At 42.6% G+C, this 22,513-nt stretch overlaps 1 protein-coding gene across 1 annotated transcript in view; it reads left to right on the forward strand.

Annotated features, from left to right (window-relative positions):
- The first annotated feature begins 8,143 nt into the window (after positions 1–8,143).
- The window catches only part of LOC134517460 (vesicle-associated membrane protein 2-like), a 49,239-nt gene continuing 34,869 nt past the window's right edge, over positions 8,144–22,513 (forward strand). The window contains exon 1 of the mRNA XM_063338990.1: positions 8,144–8,409. Within this exon, the coding sequence (XP_063195060.1) occupies positions 8,408–8,409 (2 nt within the window). The 5' untranslated portion in view covers positions 8,144–8,407. The remainder of the gene's footprint in view (positions 8,410–22,513) is intronic.

A 22,513-nucleotide genomic window follows, 5' to 3' on the forward strand; every position in this document is an offset into this window, starting at 1 on the left:
TATTCGCTTTCTCTTTTGGAGCTCAATGAGATAATCTTGTTTTCTTGAGAGGAAAAAGAAAACGCTTTGAAAATGTTTCTGAAACGATTCCCTGTTCTTAATAGCTGAGAAATTTTAGCTCCTACTTACAAATCTTTTTTTGCAGAGTTTATGCTAGTTAAATTAGTGAATGTGCATCTGCTATATATAGTAAGTATGAACTACAGTATGGCTGTAATTGCTGACGCTGCGTGCAGATTGCACAGACCAAAGATCCATTCAGCCTGAATGGATCCGAGCTTTAGCGTTTTGGATGTAGTCAGGCACCGACAAGGCACCCACACCGCACCTTTAATCACCTTTACGTACTTGACCTTCTGCAATCAATGTATTAGAGCTGGTGTCTCCTCCCCTGTCGTAGTGATCAAGCAGGCTGTGGGCAATGAAGCTGCTTTCTGAATGCAGTGTCTCACACTTTCTGCAGACGAGGATTTCACATTTTGGACACATTTTCCCAGAGTGCGGCTGCCTCAAAGAACATATTTCCTCCCGCGCTGGCTTCAGCTTTTTGGAACCTTTCCTGTGTAAACATCTCCTCTTGTCTTCAAAAAGTTGACTTCTTCCCTGAGGGCTAGAACAGTCAGAAAGAAAGGTGACAAGTTTAACCTGTACACTTCCTAGATGAATGAGATCAGCAGAAGCAATTAGTGTGTGATTTATGAACCCTTCCTGAGGCTGTAGCTATGACACGCCAGGAGCAGGTGCAATGCGTGGTCACCTGCAGAAAACAGGAAGGGACAGAAAAAGTAGAGTCTGGCTCTGGTGCTGTGATGGTAGTGACAAGCCCTTAGATTTAAAACATAGACTTATTAAAAAGATTGTCACCATTTAAACAAACACATAAAAAAAAAATAAGTCAACTAGCTAGGTAGGAGCTTTCTATTCAGTTCTTTAATACACAGCTTTCCCGTGCGTGATCGTGGCGTGAGCCTTGTGTTTGCATGAAAACAAATTTCATACAGCTCTGTGTATCTAAATTACCGGCTTCGGACGTAGTAGACCTCACCTATGCTGTCATAAAGGTGCTTTTTCCACTTGCATGCACTAGTAATTACGCTGGCTAGTAGATAAGCCCTATATTGTGCTATCCTTGAATAGAGATGGCAGGGGTGAAAGAAAAGCACTCTTCATTGAATTATATACCATTGTGTTTTATATAAAATAGTACTTCAAGATCAAGACACTAACCTACATAATTCCTTACGAGAGCTTGCGAACCAGTGCTGCACTGTAGAGACAAGCTGATTTGGCCACACCCTGTGAGAGTTCTGTAGGCCCTAGTGACTTGAATGATTTTAAAAACCACTGCTACGCAATGCGTGTGTAGAAACACATCCAACAAAAGCTGAAGACTGAGTCTTTCCATTAACGTGCGAGTAGCACGGGAGGAGGATGCTGTGTTGCTATTTTGGGGTTTTTTTTAGATCAAACTGGGAAAAATCCATATTCATCACAAATAAGGATCAAGGAAAGCATGGTTTTACTGCTTCAGTTGTACTTCTCTGCCTCCCAAATGCATGCTTCAGTGAAATTATGGACAACAGAGAGAACTCACAGCTGTAATTCACTAACTCCTTGGATGTTTGACTATGTTTCCAGTCCAGTTCCTCAGCAGTGCAGCAAGACAAATCCCAAAGCAAAGCCCTCAGTATTAGCTGTTCTGCAATTGGATCAGTCCAAGAGAAGAATCTGGCTCTCGGGATCATTTCTGGGTAGTGTACTTTAATCTTCTGTCGAGCTTGTAACCAGCTGCTGTGGCTATCAAGCGTAATGTAGTTAGCTGAGTAATTGCTGGGACTTGTGTGCACTTCCTGCTAAGACGGTAATTTCATGTAATTATCAAAGACAGACTCTTTTTAGGAGATCTGTGTAGAAAACAGCTCTTGTAATGGATAAGAAAAGACACTTTTTGGAAACTCCTCCCGATCTTAGCATGATGCATACACTAAGTTTACCTCATGGTAAGGAAGAATAATACGAAGCATAAAAGCCCCAGAAGAGAATTTCTAATCCCGTAAGAATGATGATGATAACTCAAAGCTAATACATGCACAAAGCAGTAAGCTCAAACTCATTTTTGCCTCTGCCTCTGCTTTTTAACTTCGGTTAAAAAGAAATAGTTTTGCATTGCTTGTCTGTTTTTTTTTCTTTTTTTTTTTCCTTCTTTTATCTGAAAAGTAGTAAGCATAAAGGCGCTATTACAGGAACATAAGCAATAATTATGCTCTGATTCAGGAAACTCGGTAGCACTAACTTTGTTGAACAGTGATTTTGGGTGCTGCCCATAGGTTGCCACTGTCCGTTACACCCTGGAGCTATGGATATTGGTTCAACAAAAATGGCAGCAATGCTATTCCTAGAAACAGTGTCCTGGGTTGTCACAACAGGCAGCGCTTGTGTGTAGGCACAGGAACAGAGATGCTGCCCCTCCAGATCTCTCTTGCTGGGTGGGAGGAAGCATACGGAAATGATTATAAGATAAACATGCAGACACCCAAGGTTTGGAGACCTTTATTTCATACCTGCTTCTGGCAGTGACTTGCTAGTTTTTAGATCAAGTTGTTTGATTAGCCTGTAATTGTTCTGTTGTTTGTTAATACAGCAGAGGTAACAAAGGTGCCTGTGGCTCTTTGAAAGGTGCTCTGGAAATATTTATAAGATTTTTTGGTTAAAAATGTATACAAAATATAACCTTGGATGTACTTACAGTTTATTCTTAGGAGATCCAGAGAAGAGACTCAATCCAGAAAATCTCTTCTTAAATAGTCGCTCTCGCTTTTTTCGGCTGTGCTTGCCGTCTCCTATGCTTTCTTCTGTGAGGTCCTTCTTTCCTTTGTGCCAGCTCATTTTATCTGTCGTAACAGCAGCACCTGCTTAAAGGAAAGCAGAAGTCTGAGTAGCTTTTTGGAAGTCTCTCCTTTACTGTGTTGCACCTGGCGAAGTCTGGATCTGTTGCTCTACAAACCTGTAAGTGTCCTGGTTCCGCAGAAGGTTTGGTCGAGATCAGTGAGCAGCCGCTTTCCATCAGATGGAGCAAATACCTGCTTTGAAAAATCCTGCAGCACAAGGCGACTCTGGATATTCTTGCTCAACCACTATTCCACATAATTATGGAAAGTAGGCTTGGACATTAAATATAATAAATATTTTCTTCTACGTGCTCTTTCATGATTAGGCTAGTTGCTGAAAACCAAGAGAGGAGGCGGCTCATTTGATAAAAGCGAAGAACCAGGAGCCAATGAAAGAGTTTTGCGCAGAGAACAGAAGCAGTGAAACAAATGTGAGATGGAACAAACACTGCAAAGCAAAAACCAGAACCCTGAAAAGATGAAGAACCAACTGGGGATTTTAGTTAAGGCTTGGAAATTGTTTCCTTTTTCTTTTGATAAAGCAGTTGATTAGTCTGCATTTCCGCGTTGCGTTGCTTTGTCTCCAAGAATTATCCCTTTGGCCTCTCTGATTGAATTAGTCTCTCTCCTCTACATTTGATGCTTAGTAATTGCATTAACTTTCGGTTGCTTGACTTGGAGGGTCGCGTTCGCCCCCTCCTAATGATTGGAAGCGCTCGTCTGTTCCTACCTCTTCCAAATATTTTCCACAAATTGTCTAAAACAAGTCACACACAGTTTGTAGGCTTAAAAACAAAACTGACAACCATTTTGAACTATGCGCTTTTCTGATTTTACTCTTCATCTTCCCCCTCTCCCACCCCCAACCAGCCTTTTAAGGACAGTTCTCCTTAGCCAGTTCTTACTGTAGGATATACGCAGGCAGAAGGGACTCACTCTGCAAATGCTTTGCGGGGTCACGCCCTGAAATGGTTTTTCATTGTGTTATAGTTATTTACCAAAATATTGACGCACGTGAACAAGAAACTATGAATACCTCAAAGGAACAAAGTGACACACCTTGCTAGTCATGCTTGGTGACAAGACACCCGGCTTTTCAACAGAACCTAGGTAAGGTGGACCTGTTTCTCCCACAGAAATGGCAGAAAAGATTGTTTATGAAAGAAATTACGACCAGTTCATTGACCTGTAAGAGGAAACTGACGCTCAAGAATTACTATGCTATTAAGAAATGAATAAAAATTTGTGAATGAAAGAAAATTACACAGCTCGAAATTATAGACATCTCTTCAGTTTTTAATTTTTGACAAAATACCCTGCAAGTGCAAGAGCCGTTTTAGGAATACAGTGGTGCTGAGGTGAAGCTTTGCAGAACAGACCAATCTGTGGCTAATAAAATCAGCAACCGGGGAGGCAGGAATCTACCTTATCTCCGAGAAGTGAGCTTCAAAGGCTTCTAAATGCAGGGTCTTTCAGTACTAATTCCACTTGTCTAAAAGATCAAGAGGGAAAATGTAACATTGGAAGTACAGATGTAAGTATGTGGAAATTGGTGACAAGGAATCGAAGATATGCAGAAGGGATCTTTTTTAAAGCCTTTTAATCAATAATTTTTTAAAAAATGTACTTTGGACATATATTGTATAGTATTTAATTTCTGTTCTTTTATAGATGAAGTTATCCGGCTATGTTGAGTTTCCAGTGTAATTAATTCTAATGATGTACGGGGAACTCCTCCTATACTTTAACTGGATGTTTAAATGCGTTGACAGATCAGAAGATTTAAATACCCAGTATTTGAATAATTGATTTCTTTGCCTTGCTTTTGTTCTCTGCTTAAATCTTGTGAAACTTGACTACCATTGCTTTGAATATACTGAATAATTGCCCTCACCTTTCTTACTTAGCAATACTGTTTGTTGGGGTTTTTTGTGAGCTAAAGTAGCCAATAATAGTGTTATTGGGGCGAGCTCTGAGATTTACTTTATTATGTGGTCAGACTGTAATCCTATAGATTACATAATGACTCTTTAAAACAGGAATCCTACTTGTAGATCTGGGAGAAAATATGTTTCCTTCAGATGAAGATCACGTAATAGCAATGGGCAGCATTTTCAGGAACCTCAGTAGGTTGTCCCAAATTAATTATAAGCAAGGTCTAATACCTTCAAGACTTCAGATGTCAAAACTGATTTGCACTGATGCTTGCTGTTGACTGCTTTCATTGCTGGACTACCTGAGCAGTGCATTGGTGTCTCTGTAACTGCTTTCATATTTATAAATATGATTTCAGGACAAAGTATGAATGGTATGGGGTAAATGAATGGATGGGGTAAAAAAAAAAAATGACAACCCAAATATTTACAAAGGAGACTGATAGATTTCCCTACCCAGGTCTGTCAGGCTAAAGATGCAGGGAACTATTTTCCAGAAATGGAGCGTTTCCAAGGCCATTCCTCCAATTGCAGCAGCACACGGCTGCCCTGACCCAGCTGATATCCCCTGGGGCAAAAGAACCAAACAGCCCCAGAGGTCAAACCTTTGTCGCAGGGACCGTCATGCAAACACACAGCGCAAAGGACGCCAGACAGGAAAGGAGGTCTGGAGAGAGGAAATTACGTGACTAGCAACTTGGGAAAGATTTCGCTGTGTCCCCAAGATGCAGCTTTTCTGATCCAATTCTGTGTCTTAATTAAATAAAATTTAAGCTGTTTGAACTAATTCTGATCATATTATTTTTGCCACCACAGGGTGTCTCTGCATCTCTTCTTACACCAAAGGCTTTGGTAGCCTTTAATGGCAAACTGTAATCTCAAGGGAATGTAGGGCTGCAGGAAAATGTCCCCCAGATTAGGTGTGGATTTTCTTCAGGATCATGAGCCTTCTTGGGTTGGAATGGTGATGCCTTCATTAGCTGGTAGGAAATTCTACCTTAGCAAGGCCATAGCCCAATGATGCTTTTTAATTTGGGGTTTTTTTTGAGAGCTCACCTGTATCAGATCAAAGAAAGCTGTGGCCATATGGTGTGGTGCACCAATCTAGCTTAAGCTCATTCTGCTCTATGGCTACAATGTTTGAAGCATCATCCCTGTACTGGCGCACTTCTGCTAAAGCAGGCAAGGTGTCTGCCATTTTACCTTCATGCTTCTCTTTCAATCAGGATAAAGCTGGCATGAAGTCAGCATAAACACTGTATCATGTGCTCCGGATAGTTTGCATATTAGAAATGTTTCATGTTGGGTTTGGGGTTTTCCAGGATTTTTTTGAGTCTTAAGAGCTTTGGTCTAGCATCAGTAGTTACTTGTTCTACCCTCCATATAGTCAGGACATGAAGCGATACCGCAGGAAGGTCTACATAGTGGGTCCTTCTGCCCCAGGAGCTCCTGGCCACACTAGCCATGCATGACTTTTCATTTCCTCAGTATTCAAATGTGGTTTGAGTTTTAGGACTAAAAAGATAACGTACCTGGTAGCAGGTGGCCCCAGTATTGGGCTTAAGTCTACGTGTGGGTGTTGGTGTGGCTGTATGCTGTGTGGGTATCATAGAAACATATCGTCGTCTATGATATCTGAAAATTAAACTGTCCTCTGGAGGAAAGTGTTATGGAGGATTTCCAGGTGAGAAGTGCTGAGCTAAGTGGTCTGTGGATGAACAAAGCTTAAAGCTAGTCAGGAATCTTCTGATAGCCATCTGCTTACGTCAATTGGTTGAAACTCCAGCTTTTCATACAGAAAATCCAGTTTGAAGTATTTTTTACTCCAGGAAAAACATCAGGAAAAGTTTGCCAGGGCCAGTCTGTTATGAGTGCAATATGGCAGCAAGCTCTCAGTGATGTGGTCAAACACAGAAAACTAAGGCTCAAAGTGCTGCCCTGAGTGATATTTATTTATTAATGTAAATAATTACCTTCAGTAGAAGAGACAGAATGACCCTCCAGTGGCAGTAGGTACGATGAGTCTCCAATGCAGTGAGCAAGCTCTCAGACAGCAGAGGGAGAAGGAAGAGAGGTTCCTGTGACTGAGTCACTCTGAGGCGTTCCACCCTTCCTAAGGGGCTGGTTCCCCCTCAGAGATGTCAGGGGCTTGTATCTGAATCAGGCTGTGGTAGTGTCTGAGCCTGGATTTAGGCAACAACTGAGTGTCCTAATGTCTGGGCTATGTACCACTGCTGTGGGTGTTGTGACATTCCTTGGTTACTTTCATTCTCTGTGAAAATAATCAACGGGTTGATAACAAGTTTAGAGATTGGGAGTGATGCACTGCTCACTCCTAGTACTTGTACCTTTGCCTGTTTCTTTGAGGAACAACTCACCTTTTCTTTGTTTTCCACATGCAGAAAACACAGATTTGATTGATGACACCAATGTACTTTGTCACCAACAGGCAGGCCAAGATCTGAGCTCTAGATACTTAGAAAAGCTCCGCTGTGTGCTTGGTAAGCCCTTGCCTTACTTGGGTAGATACCTGATTTTAAAGGCTTGTGCTAGCTGTCACTGAAATTGACGGAAAGTTAGTGAAAATAGTGACTGGCGGAGTATCTTCTTATGAGTAAAACAGAACAAGGTATCATTGGGGACAGCAATGTCAAGTTCCCACTTCTTGAAAAACAGATTGCCTAGATTTCCTTCTTCCGTGGCCTCCATTTAGACTATGTGATTGCCTTGGTTTAAGTCCGAAGGAGCATGTTCTGCTTCAGAAGTTTTCCTCTGTACAGGGACGGGGGGTGTGCAAGAGAAGCGCCGATGTTAATGAAGGGGTTTCAAGGGGGAGATTGGATGCCTGGACCTAGGTTGAGCGCAGGGTGAAGGCTGCAAGTGCTCGAAGCCAGGAGCAGAGAGACTTGGCAATGGCTGTATTTCATCTGAGAGACACAATCATGGAAGAAGCAATGGTTGACCTAGCACCTTATCTGCCTCTGATTTTACTCTGTGTTATGGGTAGGGATTACAATCCTGACAATTTTCTTTTTTTTTTTTTTTTCATTTGCAAATACTCACCCATGACAGCGCAGATTGAACTGCACTACCTCTCATGATTTTCTTCTTCCCCTGCCTTTTTTTTTTTCCTTTTTTTTTTTTTTCTTTCTCTCTAGAGAGGAAAGGGAGAAAGAAGGTGGTGACAGAAACACACAAAGGTTTTCATCTAAATCGCCCCCAAGGCTCCCGGCTGGAGGGAGCCCGGCTCTGGTAACCACCCCCCGGCCAGACGTGTCCTGCTCCGCACGGGAGGCGGCGGGATGCGGGCAGGAGCCAGAGGCTCCGTTTGCGTTAGTCGCCCCGGGACTTTCTCCTGCCTGGCACGAGGGTGGGGAGGGGGTACCTCTGTGCCTTGCCTCTGCTTCCTACTCTGTGATGTGAGGCACAGGCATGCTCAGTAGCCGGTGCCTACCCCTCCTATCTCAGCAACAGTGCCTACACTACTAGGAGACCGCTTGCAGCAGGAGCAGAGCCGGAAAGCCATCTTAGCTGGAGAGGGAGGCAGCAGACCCTGGGCCGCTCGGCAGCCGCTCCCCCGCACACATGTGAGTAGCGGGCGGCCCTGCCCGACCCCGCAGCCCCCCGCAGCCGGGGGCCCTGCCCTGCCCTGCCCTGCCCGGGGCTGTCCCACGCCCGGCTGCCCCGCAACGAAAGGCGGGTGGAAAGTTCCCAGCCGCGGCGGGGGCAGGAGAGTTGCTGTGCAGACTTCGGGGGAGTCGCTGGGTGTTACCCTGTTGCTTCGGCGGCCGCGGGGGGAGCAACTTCCGCGAGCCGGCGCGGGGTCGGGGTGTGCGGGACGTGCGGGGTGGGTGGAGGGACGGGAGCGGGAACGAAACGTCCGAGCTGCCGGAGCCTCTGTGGGCGGCATCCGTGCGGCTGCGGGCGCTGGGGAAGGACGCGCAGGGCGTGGGGCTCGGCGGGTGTCTCCGCTGCCGCTGTTAGCCGGCGGGCACCTCGGCGGGGCTCTCGCTGCTGTTTACCCAGCTGCCAGACAGCAGTGGAGAGGATTATCGACGCGGTGCCAACTCGGGTTAATACTCGAAAGGAAATGCTGGGCCAAGGTCCTCAACAGGTTCAAGTCAGGATTGTTTGATAGCCTGAGTCACGCAGTGCTGCTGACCCACAGCTAATGGCTCCTGTTCATTTTCACTGCTTAATGAAATGTTCTCTCCCAAATACTAGCTGTCTGATCAATTCAGCCTCACCATCTCCAGTACCAATGGCTTCCTGTCAGCAGGGCTTGATAATAATCTGTTCCTTCTTGTTTGCATCTCTTCAAATATCTCTTGCAAGTCTTTACATTCAGCATTAATGACAGCGTTAGCGTTCTCTGCTAGGCAGTGATGAAACCCCCAAAGTCAATTCTGAAACGAGAAGTGTGCTGAGGTAAGTAGGAATTGATCCAGACCCCTGTTCATTCACAAAAGCGTTCAGGTAGCTAAATGCATCATTTTACTATCGTCTCAATCGCTCATTCCCAGTGACACCTAAGGGACAGCCAGAGAAGATGTCTAAAACAAACAGTCACTCACACCTGGTGCATGGGACCAAATATTGGTGGTATTGGGTGGTCTTGGAAGAACTGGAGCTTGGTTGATACAAGATGGGGAGTGGAAACATTCCTGGCAACCTGTGATTAGATTACTTTTAAAATATTTCCAATAACCAACGTTCCTCATAAGGGTTTTCAAAATAGAGTCTACATTCACATATTCTGAAATGTTGGATTTTTTTCTTTAATGCTATTTCCTATATAATATCTCGGACAATAAGCTTTTGTCCATGTTGTCTAAAATGTTTCCAAAGCAAGGAACACTTTGTAAGTCAGAAAAATTGCTATCTAAAAGAAGATTCCTTGTGTAAACACTGGACTCCATCTAGCAAAAGCCAGTTTGTTGTAAGCTTCTGTTGCCTAGTTTTGTTTATATCAAGAGCCAGAGGATGACATCAAATACTTTTATTTGTATGTGACCTGTTCCTCAATGATTAGTACAAGAGTTTGCTGCTGCAGTATTATACAATCTAAGCTGTTCAGACACAAAGCAATAACTCGTATAAAGTTTAACTTAACCTGTGTATATTTTGGTGTCTGTGTATATAGGTGTTCATGAAAGCATTTGTAAATAAAGCAGATAAGGTGATGCTAATGTAACTTGCTCATACTTCTTCTGTAGGGGACTCGCATGAGACTTCTGGCAAAAATTAGAAGAAAAAGGGAAAGCAGGTTTTGTCTATTTTGGCAATATAGACTTTCAGTTTGATAATCAAAACAAAGCCAAGACAAATAAGCAGCTTGTCATTGGCAGCGTCAGTTGGCTTCTGTTTCATTGCCAGCTATTGTAATGAAAACTTTTTTTTGAACATCTGCATGAATATCATGTCCCAGTAGCTTCTGAGTTACTGATGAACAACAGAGATAAATGTGTATTAGCTGCTGACTTGTAGCGGCAGCTATAGTCCAGTTCAGTGGGCTATAAAAGCTAATTGCCAGTGAGCACCAAATACTCTGTGGAGTTTCTCCTGCTGCGACACCTATAGAGCATTGCAAACATGGACTCTTCTCGTGTGTGTATACAGACATGCACATAAGACATGGTGCTGGGTCTTCAACTGGTGTGAACTAGTGTCAATAAAGAGGTCCCTCACTGAGTCAAATGACGGCTCCATCTATCCTGGCGTGCTGTCCCTTAAAGCAGCTTGCAGGGAGTGCTCAGGGAAGAGTACAAGAAAACAGCAGGTATGCAGTGGTATTCCCAGAATACTTTCCCAGTTTCCAGTGGTTTAAGGCTCAGGGAGTGTCTGAACCTGAGGAGAGTTCTTTGCATTTCATGACTGCCAATTGGTGTTGGTGTTCTTTCAGGAAGGTGTCCAGGTGCTCCGTGTGCAGTGCCCTGTGGCAAGGAGCTCTACAGCTGGACCGTGCAGGGTGTGAAAGCCTCTTCCTGTTGGTTTGGAGCTAGCAGGTTCTGTGTAGCTGTGACATAAAAGTGTTGAATGAAAGGAGAAGGATACAAGAGGGATCTAAAGCAAGAACTGAGAAGGGTTGTACCATGCCATGGCAGCTGTGAAGACTTTTCCAGGCGTAAGGGAGAGCACTTATTTGGAAAAGGTATGAGGAGCAGTGAAGGCAGATGAGGAGAAGAAAATGGCACTCAAAACTGAGGGGCTTTGTTCCTCTCTGGAAAATAGACTAACAGCAGCAGGTGAAGTATATGGTTTTGTTTCTTTTACAATGGTCACATTTCAATAGGTAATTGTATATAATAGGCGCTTATGGCATCATGTCATCTGTTGTTTACAGACAGGTCAGTGACCAGACAGCAGGGTGCCTTTGATTACATTAATCCAATACAAATGTGCGCTATTGCAGGGTACAACTTTTGTGAGACAAGCAGCAAAGCAAAGCACCTGGCTCACCCTGGGGCAGAATTGCCTCCCTGTATCTCATTCCTCGGGTAGCAGTTAGAGCTTTCTAAAAAAAAATATCCTTCTGCCTGCTTTAGAGTAGCAAGGAGTACATCCTGGAGGGGATGGATGGGATTAAAATGGTTCCACCAGTTGTAATGAGTCTGTTCTGGTTGAATGTCTATTCAGTTGCTCTGAAAAGAATGGCATGGCTATGGTCTCCTGCTGTTAGTAGAGCAGTACTTAGCCCTCCTTTTGTGGGCATAATTTTATGAAACTCGGCAAAATCTCCTTACCCTGCCCTTCTCTTGTAATGAACGGCAGAGGCAAAACGATTTAGTGCTGTTCTCTACACAATCCTGATCCACTGCTTTTAGGGAGTTTAGTGGCTTGCAAAAGCGCGTACAGCCAGTGCGTGTCCTAGGAAAGTATAACCAGCGTGAAATGGAGGGGTACATTTTGTAAGTGGTGCAGGTGTTGTGTGCTGGTAAGTGTCAGTGTTCCCTTCGAAATACATCCTAAAAGATCTCTGGAAATCCATGGTGGCAGGAAGACTTGAGTCCACTGGAGATCTTGGGGTTTCACATCTGGTGGCCAGCTGTCTCAGACCCAGAGAAGCTAGATTCAGTCTTGACATTTTCTGACGTTTTTTCCCTGCACTACAGTCAGCCAGAGGGACCGATGGTTTGAGGGTCTTGCAGTATTGGTTCACACAAGTTCTGTTCTCCCCTTCCTTCCACCACCCTTCTGCCACCAGTTGTAGGATGCAGAACGCGTGGAAGATTCTCACTGACAGCTTTAGCCGAATGTTTATGGTGCCCTGGAAGGAGCAGTACAGTCTGTCCTGAATAAGTTCAAATTGACTGAACTGCTCATTTTAAGCAATTATGACTTAGAGAGAATATCCTCTCACCTACGTCATTCAGTACTCTCTACTGTCATTATTTGTAGCCATTACCAGCAATTAACTAGGCTGGTGTGTTTTCGTGATGCAATTCCTTTTTCCCTGATGTCTGTACCTGAACCCTCTAAACTCTTTTCCATTATCCACTGAACAACCACCAAATGATTGCAAGGTGTTGTGGTTTTTTTTTTTTAACTGCTCAGTTATGTCAACCTTATGTTTTTCTGTGTAAAGTAGTAACTCATTGAAGAAGATCTGTCTGAACATTTGCAAGTAAGTGTTTTGTCAGTTGCAATTATATTGCAGGTTATATACTGGGTGAAATAATTAGAATGGAAGTTCCTGACCAAATGGTCTGAATTACCTGATCTTGGACTTTTCAGATGCAAAATTTAATGAGAAATATGTAGAAACATTAAAGTATTTCCATTTCAGAGTAAATGAGAGAGAAATTTAATTTATCAGATGTTAACGTACACCTGCTGGACTCAGTATCACAGGGTCAAAAGAGGAGTCTTCTAGAAAACAGATTCTCCTATGATGACGTTGTAAAAGATCAAACCCACATTGTTTCAGGAATTGATTTGTTTGTTTGTTTTGAAAATACATTCTCATCTATTGCAGTGCTCTCTAAATGTAAACTGGTAAATATATCGGAATCAAGTGCTGTCACTGCATATTTATACATCAGAGCTGTAGTTTGCTTGTGTTTTGGAAGCATCAAATAGCTGACAGTTTGTATTTGTGAGAAGTCAGTGCTGTAAACTTCACTGGAGTTTTTATTATTATGAACCACGTCGATACCATGCAGAATTGAGACAGCCTTTGCAAGATGCTGGAGACAGAAACAGAACTGATGGGTGGTGGGAATACAGCAGAGGCTGTGACGTGTCCTGCTTCATTAAATGGTGTCCTTATGCTGGAGTCTAAGTAGGAAAGGAAATGTTCACAGAGTTTACAAAACTCCTTATGTGGTCTACGAAAGAGTTGAAGAGAGGAAATACCATGATAAGTGTTGTACTGAACTCTCGTTAGTGCCTGATACTGGATAGATGCTGATTTTCTTTTAAGATGCTCGCGCTAGATTCAGATGGGAATTTATATATTGAACTTTTAAAATTTTAATTGGAAAATGAAACTGAAAAATTGAACAGTATTAAAAATGCAATCATTGTAGGGAAAAGGGTGTTTTATTTCCCATTCTAGATGCAGGAGAATGTGCTATATTATGAAATTATCAAAAGACTTCTTTAGGTTCTTTGAAATGAAGTTGCACAATTTGGTTTTAAATAACTTCTTGAAGGACTGTAGTGCATGTGCTCAGGAGAGATGTTTTGCAAACTGGTTTTGGAGATATTAAAAAATTTGACTGGGCATTGTCCTAAGCAACGTCATCTAGTGGGCCTTTTTTTTTTAGCAGAGGGTTGGACTAGATGATCTCCAGAGGTTCCTTCCAACCTCAGCACTTCCGTGATTCTGTTTGAAAAGGTCAGTCAAAATGGAATATGTTGAAGTTAGTTAAACTAACATTTGGCTGTTTCCCAAACATTCAAGATTTTGACTTTTCATCCATGATAACTTGGTAGCACTTTCATCTTCAACCTGGTGGTAGTGGATGCTGCAGAAATACCTGTAATAGAAGGGGAAAACATATGGTATTTGGGAAGGGAGGCAATGTGGGAGTTTAAAAAAAAAATAATGCTGATCATTGGAATGCATTATTACATTTGGCTTGAATATAAAAGCTCATATTCCTCCCACAGAGAACAAAACCCAGGTTCCCTGAAAGCAAACTTTCTCATCTTTCACATTCAATGCAATCTTCTCCAGCTTGGTGTCTGCTCCCATCTCTACACCATGTCTTGCAATAACTTGGTAGTTTGGAAAAAGCTATTGCTCTGTTCTCCTGTAAACGCTGTCTCAGTAGTGTGGAGTGCACGTTTAATAAAACCATATGTGCTTATATCAAGTTACGGTGTCCAGATCCACAACAGAGTAGAAGCAAATCTCACTGTGACATGCAGCAGACTGGAAGAGAGAGGAATTGCTGGTAGACAAGGTTACCTAGGAGTGGTGCGCTGACCAAGACTGGAGTTGTGACCCACTGCTACAGAGCTGTGACTTTTGTAGCTCAGTTTGTAACTTCTGGAAATGGTGGGTTTAATCCCTGGTTTATCTAGCAAGATGGTGGCAGTTGATTAGAACGAAGGACTGTGTTTCTTCAGGCACGATTGCAGAGGTGGATCCTTCATCGGCAGAGCCGTGCAGGCGCTCTGTGGGCAAGCTCAGCAGACAGTGCTCCTTGTATCCATGCTGGTAGCACATACCTCTTGCTTTTGGGCTGTCACAAGCAGGACAGATCCTTAACCCAGCATCTTCCCTGCCTCTCCAGATCTCCTTCCTCAGTCTAGATTTCGTGTGTCTCTGGAGGAGGTGAGGAGGGAATTTCCCCAGTGAGCCTTATGAACTGCACTTCTTGCTGGAATTAACCTCTGAACCTTCAAAGTGAGCAACGCACCCAAAATACTCAGCTCTACTGAAACACAATTGCCTACATAAGAGCAAGTCGGATCTGTGAAGGAAAGGACTTGGGAATTGGCTCCATAGCCGCCTCAGCATCTCTTCTGCACCCTCAGAAAGGTCGGGGTGCTGGCTCTGGGCGGTGGGGGTTGTTGTAATGCACTAGTTGCCCTTTCAGACACTGAGGTCCTGAGTCAGGCAATGTGCCAGCATTTTAGAAATGTATGGGTCCTGGTAAAGCTTTCCTAGAAACTATGAAAATCATTAATTATCCCTAAACCCACTTGTTATCTGCTTCAGGAGGTTAATGGTTAGAAATTACATTTGTTCATTCGAATCCACATACAAAAATAGCTCTGCTTTATCATGCTAGTGAATGTGGCCCTACTCAGGGCCTTAATTACAGTGTGCTGCAGTAAGGCAAAGGGTGCTGCTGCTTGGAAGCATAAGCCTGATCTGCTGTTAGCCCCCAGCTGTTGGCACAGACTATCATATGGGGTAGTGTTTTGTATGTTATTTTGGAGTTTAGAAGGGAATTCTAAGACTGGGCATTTCTTATTGCTCTTGGTGATCCTGAGCAACACTGAAAAATAGACAAAAATCTCTCTCTCACGCACACTCTTTTAGGTTGATCTGTGGGAAAGCTTCCTGAACTCCAGCTAGGTTTACCGACAGCTCTGATAGAGATTGGTCTCCCCATCTCTTTCCTTCATGTTGTCTCCGGTAGTATCCATTTCCAGTGTGGGCACAGAGAGAATAGCTGCACCCAACAGCTGTCAGCCATGGTGACAATTCAGATGGGGAAAGGGGAAGGGAAGCAAAGAAACAAAGAGCTTTAAGCAGTAGCAGCAAAACCAAAGTTGTCCTCTAACCCTGAAAGGCATAGAGCACTTTGTGCTATCACCAAGCAGCTAAACTGACTGGCATGGCACTTTGTGCTGCCGAACATCTTGAATGGGATCAAAACACACAAAACAATTACCACAAAATAATTGGACTTGCCTATTGGTAAAAATGCAAAGATTCCTAAGTAGGCATCAGATTGAGCATCAATAAGCAGAACTCTGGCAGAATGACCTTGCATCCCTTGTGTCGCATGAGAGTGGTGGATGCTGCAGAACTGATTTGCTAGCACTGCTTCTGGCCAAGTATTCATATTTGCAGGGGACAGTTGTGTACAAATACAGCTTTGTTTGTTTTCCATCACAATTGCACCGAGTGCCAAAGCAGTCCTTCCAGAAGGCTTTGGGTATCTGGTTGTTTCCTGCACTTCAAAAGCTGACTGAGATTTGATGATGACTTATAGCCCATCAGCTTACCAGAGAATTTCAAGGCAGAATTCTCTGAGCTGGTGTCAGCGCTGCGGTTGAGAGCCTTTCTGCTGATTGGGATCCAGGGAGAGCTCAGCTTGAAAGCGGGTACTGCCAGGATGAATCAGCAGATATCTTCCTGGAAGCAGTCGACAGTCTGGGTATCCCAAGTGTTTAGCAGAGGTCCCACCAGGCTATAAAAGTCTGCTTTTGAAATGTTTGACTTCTTCTTTCCAGCAAGGAGCTGTGCAGTCATTCCCTGACAGCTGTGATATTGTCTCCCACACATATGAAGATCACACAGTGACATTTTTCAGCAACTTTGTTTACTAGATGATATAAATACAAAAATATTTCAAGTCACTTAACATTTTGATGCGCTTCTCTTTGCATTGAACATTTTAGGCAGAGTAGAAGAAAAGAACGGAAAGGCAGAATATGCCCCATGTGTCTTGGCATGTTGACACTGACCTGCACATTTTTCATGTCCGTTCTCAATTGCTTCATGTACAGGAAGCAACATGGTCTCCTGTATTTCATCTTCATAATTGATGCGTAGCTACAGCAGCAATGTTAAAGCAAAGACCGTTGCATTAGCATGTTCGTTGCCCTTGTTGTGACAATCAGTTTTATGCAGTTAACTCTAGGGGAGAATGAGCGGATTTGATTTTAAGTTCTGTGCAGAGACTGAAATGTTTTAGCAGTAGAATGGAATGGTCTCCTAACAGAAATTGCAGCTGACAGGTGCCTTTCTTGTTCAACCCGTACCTGGCAAAGACAGTTACGAACTATACAAGTTGATATTTTTCTTGTTGCCGACTCCCAGATAGCTGTTTGCTAAGGATCTCCTTCACCACCATGGTTTTAGAAATAAAGCCTGTTTTCAGTCCTGAGCCCCCTCTCCCAGCCCTTCCTATTTCATGAGCAGTCTGGATGGTGAGACTTGTTATGCCAAAAGAAGGCACTTCGGCTTAGACTAAACCACAACAAATACAGAATCAAACCTTCCCTGTATTTGCATGGAGGAAAGAGCTTAGCAAGTCAGATAGTGTGTGTGGATGAATCAAGAGGGGGCCTGTGCCTTGGGGAAGGGAGCGTTGAACCCAGAAAGAAGAGCAGAGTTCGTCTCAGCCATACCCTCGATCCTGTGCACTGTCAGTGAACAAGAGGTACCAAGATTTCTGAGTAACTTGCTGTAGTCTTGGAGGAATCTGTAGTTCTTGTAGCAAGTAAAAGAACTCCAGAAGCCTCGAGTTTGATTGCACTGGATGGCTGCTAGTATCGAAGTCCCTTAGAAGATTAAGTGCTACCCAGCAAAGGGAAAAGGAGTCCAAGAGGTCATATCTGTTTAGGAAGTTAAATCCAAGATCCTCAGGGGCAACATGGCTGCTGGCTCTAGATCAGACTCAGCTCAGAGCTAAATCATTCTGTACAAGGTATTTTCCCTCTGAGATGCTGCAGTAGCATTGCAAAACTTGAAGGAAAACACTAAAAAAGGCAGAAAAAATGTAGTTCAGAAGGTTACTTGCAATGAATTAAGCATTATGTACTTTGCTGAGTGAACCTGAAAAATCCCCAAATATTGTAAAACATTTAATAATTTAACCAGTGACTAGCCAAATGTTCATTTAATTTAATTTGAAACTGCACTTTTTTGTTTGTTTTTGTGTTGTTTTGTTTGGTGATGGTACTTGTCTCTGGGTTTGTTCTAGCATTGCTTGTCATAGGACAGAATCTGGTTTACAGTGAAGGCAGCTGTTCCCCCAACTTGGAGCAGAGAAGCTGTGCTTCAGTGTTTAGATATATGCAACTATTTGTAAAACTCCTCTAGTTGAAAGGACTTTTTCTCAAAGGCTTGTGTTTATTTCTATAATCTTTGTTTTGCTTTGAAACTGATTGTGCAGGTTTCTTATGGGATTATGCCTGTAAACAGCAAAGGAAGGTACTTGATAAAGATTTCTTTGTATCTTGAAAAAAATTGTCATCTGGGTTTTAGGATAAAAAATGAGAAACGCCTCTTACTTGAAGGGTGGTGGGGTAGTACTGTGAGTAACAGACAGAGGATAGCAAACTGGTGAGCGCATGGGGAAGAAGAGACAAATATAGGTGTTTACGCTTGCAGCTTGCTGCACTGAGCCAACATTCAGTCTCTTAACAGCACAGTCACATAACAGTCTCCGGCAGCCAGGTGTCTTAGGCAGTGACTCATATGCTGAATACAGTTTTCTGTTGTTTTCACTGTGGTCCCTTGTTAACCTGCAGATGGCCTATTTTGAAATGTGCCTTCCCCTGCAACGTCCCTGTGGTGAATGTGACTTGTCCGCCTGAATTTGAGACTTTTCCCTTCCTGAGGTGGCTTGGTTAAAGATTGATTATAGATTTACCAACCAGCAAGCATCAACTACAGCTCCAAGTGACAGTGGGCTCCTAACCTGACTTCCCGTGGAAGCGGCCTTCCTTTGAATCTGTCCTGGGACGGTTGCGTGCATTTCGAGCCTCTAACAGCAGAAACATATCAAGCAGTCTGTCAGTGGTGACAGGAGACAGGATTGCAGTAATTCCCTTGTGTTGTCAAATAAACAAAGGGAATCCCTCTGCTCTGAGCTACAATTTCCTTTAATTTGGTCAAGGTAGAATAATTTGTGTTTATTCTTCTTGGCTGTATCTCTGAGAGAATAAACTAGGCAAACCTGGCTTCATTCTTTTCATGACAGAAAAGACTGGTTATAGGCTGAGGTCAGAAGAAAATTAATTTAGAATATGTGAGGAATTAAGGTGAGGCCCTTGACTCTTTCTTATGTCAAACAGAACTTTTAAATTTCAGAAAAGCCTTTGCATTTTCTGTTCTGCCAAGCTCCAACCTTGCAAATCCTCCTCTCAGGAGCAGTACAAAAAAAAAGAGAATTGCCAGGATGGAAAACGCCTCTTTTACTTTTATCTCATGTCTCAAACGGCAGCATCATGGATGCCTCAGCATTTGCAAAAATACTAGGCACATGAGAGATGGTGTGACCTCCGAACAGACCAAACAGCCCAATACTGTCTCGTAATGGAGACTTGAAATTTTAAGCAAAACTTTCTCTCTCCCAAACTCTTTTAATTAGCTGGTAGAACTCTAGGTTTTCTCACTGTGTACGTGCAGTGGTAAAGAGATGGTCATGCTAAGCCATCCTCTCCCTGTTTCCAGCTAAAGAACTTTTTGGATGAAGGCTGACTGTCTTTGTACTGAACACGTACACTGGGAGCGCAGTGAAGAGAAATAGTATCTCTGCCCTGCTAAAAATGAAGCAACATGATACATTTCCTTATATTCATGCAAAAATTATTACCTGGGCAAAACTGTTGCTTTTACTGCTAACCCACATCTGTCAATGAGCCCTATAGCAGGGCTGAATCAGGGAACACACGTGTTTGGGATGGATTGGGATGGAATAGATTGCTTCTGCCTCCTTTTTACTACAGCTACAGAGAGACTGAATGAAGAGGCCACGAGGGTAGACTAGGATGCACAACCCACTGCTACACTGGACATCACACTGCCTTTCTATTACAGAGAGAAGGAAATTAGTGCTGCCTCTGTCTTCCTGTCTTCAAAGTGGAACAAAGGGAAGATATTGTAGTTGGCTCTCATTTCCCTTAAAAGAAAATAAAAGAAAAGAAAAAGACTCAAGGACTTCATTTAGTTATCTTTAATTACTAGACCTCTGCCCAAGTAATGGGAGGTGTTTGGAACTGGGAATTCCTTATAGTTACTGCCATAACCAAAATAGCATTCTTTTCAAGGAGTCTTTACTTTTCCAGAATGCGTATAGAACTTTGTCTTGGGTATATTCAGATAAATGCTCAGGATGCTTAACTCAGAGATCAAAAAGACAAGTAAGCTGACCTTACAAAGATTATGAGAGAATATGTTAATACTCTGAGGAGTGTGAGATTTCTAGGTGAGAAGATACTCGGTACAGGAACAAACACCTCTGCCTAGGAGCATGCAGACTTTTTTCGAATTGCTGATGTTTTTAATTACAGCTGCTTTGTGCAAATGTGTATAGAGAATGCCCAATTTTTAGATGTTTCCATGATGCTGTGCAAGAGCTATTCTGCATATGAACGTTATGATGCAAAGCATGTTATATTTCACAACTCAGTGTTTTGCTCTGTCTTTAGAAATAAAATCCTGAGAGGCTGGTATTTTTTTGCATGCCTGTGCTTTAGATAGGTTGGTTTGGGATAGGCAATTTGTTTTGTTTATTTTTCAGACTATCTAAAATGGAGAAGTTGTTTAACAATTCTATGATTCTATAGGGTAAAATAAAAAAATTAAAATGTTGGAATTCAGCCTCTTGTTTTTGGGGCCTCATCTCCAGTCCACTCAGGTGGTTGTTGTCCCACTTCAGGCAGTCTGGCTCTGGAGAGCACACGTTTTTTGCCAGTAGTACTTTTCTTTACACAAGATGTGTTGTTGGTTCTTATTTTCTCTATGTGGAGATATCCTTTACAGAAAATTTAATGACAACAAAACAGTAACAACTATTTTAAGTCACGTGTCTATAGCATCAGAGAAATAGCGAATACATTTCATAGAGTGACAGTGTGTGGCTAATGGCTGCACAGGAACTAGCCTGGTTCATAAAAGCTGAAGGTTGTGAACTGCATAATACAATATTAGGTAGAAGAGGATGCATCCAGCATTTCTCTCACTCTTTCTTGTCCCCATTCTGTAATATATATGGAAGTAAAGCAAAGTGAATCTTGAAATATAGCAGTAGTTCTGTATTAGCCATATACAATTGGCTGAAATCAAGAGAAACTTGTAAATGGCCCATAGGCCCTGGATCTCTCACATTTGGTACACCAGAGCAGAGCAACAACATGGATCAGAGAAGTAGGCAGTGATTTGAAAGTTCAAGGGAATGTATAAGGTTGAAAACTACTTGAAGAGGGGTGTGAGAGATTTGCCTCTAAAAACACCTGTCTGAAAGACAAAGCTTTTTTAAGTTGGGGAACAAACGGTGAATTTTAATTAGGAAACTGGTTTTAATAAGCTAAACCCAATCAAAATACCCCTCTGTGTCTTAAAGACAGTGGTACTAGCAACCTCAGCACTGCACAGATTTATACCATGTGAACATTGACAAGTGAACCAAAGAAGAATTAAAATCTTGTTGGAAAACTAAGACAAATATAGCCATTGTATATATTTTATGGATTTTTTTTTCCCTTCAGAATTAGCAACTGTTAATGGGAATTAAGAGAGAAGGCAGAACATCCTGTTTTAAATTGAGTAGCATAAGTGAGTAAAAATGATTTATGTAGTTCTCTTACATACTTATGATTGTCCCAGAGCTTTAATGAATGTCTTCCCTTTGCTGATGTCCTCCAAATTTGTCTCGCAGAATTGAATTAGTGTGGGATCGTGTCTCCATCACAATGCTCCAGAAATTGACATTTTAAAAGTTAAGACTTCTATCCTCTTCCTGAATGTTTCTTCTCTCAAAGTACTAGGAAATAAAACAGTCTGCAACAACCCTTACTTGCTGTTTGGCTGGGAAGGTGGCTTCAGGGTGGTGGCTTCTGCTATTCGTCGTTCTTTGTAATCCCTGCAAGCGTGCCTGGTGTTTGGTGATACACACGATAGTAAGTACCAGTTAAGTGATGAGTGAAACAGAGAAGCAACGGGTTGTAATAGTATGATGCTGGTAGAAGGAAAGATGTTCTAGTCCAGTGAGGCTCACATAAAGTGGGTTACTGGGGTAAAACATAACCACTCCTGCCTTGCTCGTTCTTTTTTGCCTCTTTCCTCACCTTTGATCTATGACTAACTCTGACTACCTTTGACTATCTTTGCATTTCTGTAACTACTCTGCCTTGCAAAACATTTTGTGGAGAGAGTTTGCTCCAGCAGTGTGTGCACAATGTCTGTCTTCTAGATTTTTCATCAGAGGCCACATCTTATGCCATCAGGAATATACTTGCCTGATTCGCTTCTAATTTAAAATTTGATTTCTTCAATGTTAATAAATTTTAAAAAAGCAAAAAAAAAAAAGGCAGTCATGCTGTGACATGTGAAGGGAACAGAAGCTATGGACTGGGGAAAATATCTTCTCACTAGAAAAGATCTTTGAAGGGAGAAAATAGATTCCCTATGGAAAGATCAAAGCCCAGGAAGTTAATGGATTCTGACAAGGTAAAAAAAACCCAAACTATCAGAAACTGGAGAAAATAGTAAGTTCAAACATAAAAGAGCAAAATAGGAAAGAGTGGGGGTTTTTTGTTGGAAATAAAGGATAGTTAGATGGCTAGCTAAGTACTTGAGATTATATGTTGTAGCTAGAGGGCTATTAGTGGAAACAGGGATTTTTTCCCTCATGCCTGGCACAGCCTCAACTTATGTGGTGTCAAAGTTGCCTTGGAGTTGCAGTCCCGAATTCCTGCTCTAATGTAGTGCTCTGTGCTGGTGACTACAGCGTAATGCATCCTGTAGTGCAACCAGAACCTCTCAGACTGACGCAA

The sequence above is a fragment of the Chroicocephalus ridibundus genome, chromosome 6 (genome assembly GCF_963924245.1).
Source record: "Chroicocephalus ridibundus chromosome 6, bChrRid1.1, whole genome shotgun sequence".
Taxonomy (NCBI): domain Eukaryota; kingdom Metazoa; phylum Chordata; class Aves; order Charadriiformes; family Laridae; genus Chroicocephalus; species Chroicocephalus ridibundus.